At 39.3% G+C, this 5,711-nt stretch overlaps 1 protein-coding gene across 1 annotated transcript; it reads right to left on the reverse strand.

The window, feature by feature from the left end:
- Window positions 1-1,085: 1,085 nt before the first annotated feature.
- On the reverse strand, window positions 1,086-5,139 carry LOC107783293 (uncharacterized). Its single transcript, XM_016604266.2, has 5 exons — window positions 4,399-5,139; window positions 3,810-4,299; window positions 2,949-3,158; window positions 2,547-2,638; window positions 1,086-1,931 (listed from the first exon to the last, which is right to left on the reverse strand). Exons 1-5 carry the CDS (start codon window positions 5,007-5,009, stop codon window positions 1,250-1,252), a joined length of 2,085 nt encoding a protein of 694 aa, XP_016459752.1. The 5' UTR covers window positions 5,010-5,139; the 3' UTR covers window positions 1,086-1,249.
- Between the last annotated feature and the right edge of the window lie 572 nt (window positions 5,140-5,711).

A 5,711-nucleotide genomic window follows, 5' to 3' on the forward strand; every position in this document is an offset into this window, starting at 1 on the left:
TATTGAACTGACAAGCCTAATTTTTCCCATATATTGGTGAATTGGATTTGATCCTGTTGAACCATCTATCACAATAATAACGTATCCAGTGTGATCCCACAAGGGGTCTGGGGCGAGTATGGTGTACGCAGACTTTACCCCTACCTTGTGAGTGGTAGAGAGGTTGTCTCCAATAGACCCTCGGCTCAAGAGATTGTGCCAGCTGTTAACATTAGATAAGTGAGATCGAATGCGCTCACTGGTCACCTTGTAGCCTTGTCTTTGAAAAATAATCACTATTTTTCAGGACAATGGTTATAGGGGGCTCAAAAGTGGCTATTTGGACAATGGAGTGTACAAATGCAGTGGTTTTGGAAGGGAAGGACTTCATAAGTATCTTCAACTTAAATCTGTAGCCACTCCAGTTTATAACTCCCCTTGGCTATAAATTTACAAGAAAGAAGAAACATATCTCATGCTAAAATAACCAGACATAAAATTTTCTCCCTTTTAAGAAATACCTTGTTTGCTGTTTCAAGTGCCTAAGCAAACAAGAATAGATGCCCCCAAGTTTTGGCTGGGTTCAATTCCAATGCATGAATAGATGCATTGTACATGACAACTAGGTCAAGCTGCTTTTAGGCTCTTTGGATAGTTCCCCCTTTGTCCAAAAGTCTAGCCAATGCTTAGATTGGCTCTATCCAAACTTTTCTGGTTCACCCCAACACTCCCCACTTGTCCGACTGTACAAGGCCCGTGAACAAATTCAGCGCCGTATGGCTGACCAGCAATTAATAGCGCTTCCGGCTTCATGCAAGGGAGTTGCAGCCTGCATTCTAAACTGAGCACGGGTTTTTGGGGTTAGCGATTCCGGCTTCATGCAAGGAGTTGCAGCCTGCATTCTAAACTGAGCACAGGTTTTTGGGGTTAGCTCACCCTCGCATGATCACGACCCTTTGCACAATGTTTATAGATGGACTTCCAGCACCATATCATTGGAAAAAGTTTCCAAACCCAAATCAGAATCATCAAATTGCCAATCCTTTTGATAATAAACAGAATATTTCAATAAGCGATAAATATTTGATCACACAATGTAACCATTATCAACAAAAGAATACCAAGGGCACGTTGATACATAAAACAGAGATGCTAAAACAAATCCAATACATTGAAGAATGGAGAAATTCTTCGCTCCTAAAACTGATGGAACTAGTAGTCATTATTCTTACATTGAAGAAAGAAAAAAAGCTAAAAGATAACATAAATTTTAGGATGTTGTGGGAGTTGAATTTTCAGCAGTTGTTCCTACATGCTGAATGACAAATCCATAAATTTTTCTTTTCAAGCATTCTATCTTCTGTATCAACTGCTCATCCTTCTTTGAAACTACGCGATCCAACCAGCCATTGACTCGCTTTAGTTGTGACAAAATGGCTGTAATTGAACCAGAGTTGGAACCTCCATCAGAAGTCATGGAGCAACTCTTGAACACACGAAAACCTGCATCTAATGACTCTTCAACAAAAGTGATGAACCACAGTTGCATCTCAGATTGCAACTTCTTTGCAAGTTCTACTGTCTCATTCATTCCATAACCTCTTGTCCAAGTTCCAGTTACTGCTGAAACAATCGAAGGATTCTTATTAGAAGTTTTTGATGACTGATATATTGGAGAGCTTTTCAATGATGCTGATTGAGTTCCACTGTTCTGATTTGTCAAAAGAGAGACAATTTCAAGATCAGTTGCCAGAGCAGCTTCCACCCAAAGAAGGGATGATTTTGGTTGCTCCATTATCATATTCTCATTAGATTTTTGCACACCACGACTGCTGGTGATTGATTCAACAACATTTGTTGATTTCACTACATCTTCGTAAATTGAAATGAAACGATCAATTGTTGGAAGAGGATTTTTCGGGTTGGATGTTGAGCGTAGATCTGAAAACATACTGCAAAACGTAGACAAAACTTAAGAAAATGAAAGAGAAATCTAGAAAGTTTTGTCCAACACGAATTTCTCAATTCCCATTTGCATGTTTTAAGCAATGAAATGTTTCCCCTCTTTCCTTTATGCTCCCCTCTTATTTTCTATTTTGGCAAACAGAAAATTACCTCAAGGGTGCATACATTTTAATTTCCTTAAAATCCCAACAGTGTTTTCCACTCTAGACAAGAATTAAGTTGAAGAAATTCTTCTAACAACATCGACAATGTTCAAGAACCTAGTATATAACTAAACAAAAAGGTCAAGAAGTTCATAGCATTGATTTATGAGTCAGCAACTACATTAGTTTGAATGTGCTCAAGAGATGAGGAAGTTAGACACATTCTAACCCTCCCCCTCCTTCCAATCCCACAGAAAGCAAAAAAAGTGTAGCATTCTTTTCATCCGAATTACCATTGGTAAAGCTCCATATCGACTAGGTAAATCCTAGTAATTTAAGATTGACTATCTTCATTTCGCTTTGAGCTCAAAGTTATTTTAGTGGCATAAGCTAATAAAGTTGTAATACGTTTTGGCATAACAATGAGATGGCAAAGCTCTTAAGTATGGTGATATTTACCTCAAATTTCGCACAATAGTCTCAGTGGCAAGAGCCTCTTCCAAGGCTTCAGCTGCAGCTGTTGAAGCAACTATTCTCCTTTGCATAGCCTCCTACACCAGCAAATTGACCAATCGAATCATCATTAGTATATGTATAAAACACACAGCCAAATATACCCAGCTACTTTCATTAATCTTTTCGAAAACTATTTACATTTTGAAATGAGGAAAGATCAGTATGCATGACCAGCACTAAGATGGATCGAGTTGTCCTTCTTAGTCACAAATGATAAGAATAAACTTCATTATTTCCAAAAAAAGATTATTATGGTTTTGCTCTAGCTCAACAATGCAATCAGCAGATGCAAAACTAGCTAATACAGGATAGTAGCACTTTCAATTTAAAAGCTTTCATCCATACCTTTCCAAGCTTTGCGAGTTCAGCGGACACAGAATTTAGCGATACACTTCCATCAGTCCACTTCTTCTCATGAACTGGAATGACTGGAGCTACATTGTTAGGCTTTTCAGTGTCGGAGGAATTTTCAGCAACACCAGATTTTATTTTCCCTTCACTTCCAAAATCATCAGCATGGCTGCTTACATCACTCAGACGCCTCGAAATAGCAGCCTGGAAAATGAACATAATTGCTTAGGCTATTATTAATCAGAAACTAATAACTGGAGCTAAAATTTTACATAAGAAGTATCATATTATAGGCGTTTATAATAAAAGTATGTTCAAAGGCAGATAGTGGTTTAATTCAATGGGTCCTGAGTGTAGCAACCACTATTCTTTTGTGACAAAATAGCACAAACTTAGGGAGTATAAAACATATTCTAAATTAATTTTCAACTACTATAATACATATAGTTCAAGCTTAAGGCAACTGGGGCAAACAAGGATGCAGAATATTTGGAGTCACTCAGCATGAATCATACAAAGCGAGAAATGAAGCAAACGCTTCTCTAAGTTTCAACTAATACATAGAGTTAATTATCAACTAATTAACTAAATGACCAATTTCAATATCCAATGTAGAGTAATCCCGATATTAATCCAACTCCTCATAGTTAATATTCAAAGGACCAACCACTTTTCGTTGGGATCACTTTGCACATCATTTTTGAAGTAGACACTTCTACAAAGCACATGGCTTCACCCGCTTCGCATCACTTCATCGTTTTAAGAGACGAAGCAATGGCTAATAACATTGCATTCAACACATCATGAAGTAATCGGATTTCCATAAAACAAGAGATCAATATCAAGAAATATCACCTGAGTTCTCAGAATTGCCTGAATATCCGGCTTTTTCTTTGAGAAAACCTTCTCTGTTTGTTCAAAAGAATCACCACTACTCGCCGTCCCATCATCCCAATTCTTCCTACTCGATTTACCAGACCCCACAATCGCCTCAGAAACTTTAGAAATTCCAGCAGCAATAGCAGCCATTTTCTTCTTGCCAGACGAATCAACAGCAGGTGAAACCTTAACACCACCAGACAACCGTCGTCCAGGCGACAACGACATCCTTCTCGCCACCAACGGACTCCCTTGCCTTCTCATTGCTGTAGGAGACGGCTGCCTGTACCTTGACGGTACTATAATTGCTGCTTCTTTTGCTGTGCTCCTATTCTCTTCTTTCGCAGCCGCCAAACTTGGTACAACACACTTTGATGGCACTGGTGATGCCGATCTCTTCACTTTAACGGCCGGTGATGGATCCCTTTCACCACTTCCCACGTTCTTCTTCCCTGCAGATACCGACCTGTGAATTAAACAAAAGGAAATGTTAATTAATCAAAAGGTCCAATTGATCACCACACCTATATTGTAAATATGCAATTACTGAGTACCGAGTACAGACCTTTGCTTTGCTGATGCTGGAGACGAAAATCTCCTCGGTTGATGAACATTTTCAGAAGATTTTTTCTTCAAATCGTCCTTAATTTCAACATTTTCTTTTGGTGCAAGAACTTCTCTAACCCTAACTTTTTCCTTTCCATCTTTTGGACCCGAACCCGGTTCCGTTCTTCCGTTTTTTGACAAATAAACAGAAATAGGATCCGAATCTGAAACGGGCTGGATGAGAAACCCTCCATTTGAAATTTTAGCAATCAAAGGTTCAGGCGACCCGATAAAGCCATGGCGGCCAGCAATAGGACGGAGGTTAACAGCACGTGGGACGGGAGGAGAATCGAAGGTAAACCGGTCAATGTGAGCAAACTGACCGAGCTGAAGCCGGTTCGTAAGGATGAGATCGGTGTCGCGGTCGCAGAGGGAGACGTAAGTGGAGTTGAGTGAGTCCGAGAGTTGTACATAGAAGCCGTGGTGGGGCCAAAGTGAATCGGAAGTGGAAAGCGCTGGGACGATTCCGATAACTTGAAGGAGTGGCGTTCGGTGGTCGCCGGTGACACGTGTACCGGTGTTCATGGATTGGAGTAGCTTTAGTAGAATTCCAGGAGTAAGAGTCGCCATTGCAGCAATAACTATATGAATTCAGAGGAAAAAAGGGTTTTAATTTTTAGGAATTTCGAAAGGATTTATTGGAGAGATTTACAGAGAGAGTTTGGGGGGGTTGAGGAAGAAGAGGAAGTGGCCGTTATAGAAATTTCAGAAAAGGAGAGGGGCGGTATTAATAATTGTATATTTGAAGTTTGAATTTGGAGATTCAAGTGGCGACAGGAAAGATAGACATAACGGGCTAACGGCTACGGCAAATTAACTTTGAGGTGTAAAAAGTAACTTTTTTACTGGCCATTACTTGGCAAAAATTAAGCTGAAATTGGACTTACTAATAAACTTACTATACCCGAAAAAAGATAAAGAAAAATTGTTACTCATTTTCTTTCAAAAATAATACTCCATCCGTTTCAATTTATGTGAACCTATTTCCTTTTTAGTCCGTGCCAAAAAGATTGACCTCTTTCCCTATTTGGAAACAATTTACTTTTATGCAATGATTTATAGCCACACAAAATATTTGCCCTTATTTTAACGGATCGGACACGTGGAGCCTTTAAATAGAAGCCTCAGCCCGTCCCATAAAAACCTAACCCCATAAAAATAACCCATAACCCAGCCCGACCTCCCCCTTCCCCGATTTGAACTTGAAGCTTCAAGTAAGCTTTAATGGAGTTTTAACTTTCTTCTTCAAATTTTATGTCTCAAAATCGTTTG

The sequence above is a fragment of the Nicotiana tabacum genome, chromosome 8, assembly GCF_000715075.1.
Source record: "Nicotiana tabacum cultivar K326 chromosome 8, ASM71507v2, whole genome shotgun sequence".
Taxonomy (NCBI): Eukaryota; Viridiplantae; Streptophyta; class Magnoliopsida; order Solanales; family Solanaceae; genus Nicotiana; species Nicotiana tabacum.

Coding starts and splice junctions, on each gene's coding strand:
- LOC107783293 (XM_016604266.2), bottom strand. CDS start 5,009: ATGGCGACTCTTACTCCTGGAATTCTACTAAAGCTACTCCAATCCATG. Junction 3,159..3,809: donor AGGCAATTCTGAGAACTCAG/GTGATATTTCTT, acceptor TTCATTTTCCAG/GCTGCTATTTCGAGGCGTCT. Junction 1,932..2,546: donor ACTATTGTGCGAAATTTGAG/GTAAATATCACC, acceptor TACGTTTTGCAG/TATGTTTTCAGATCTACGCT.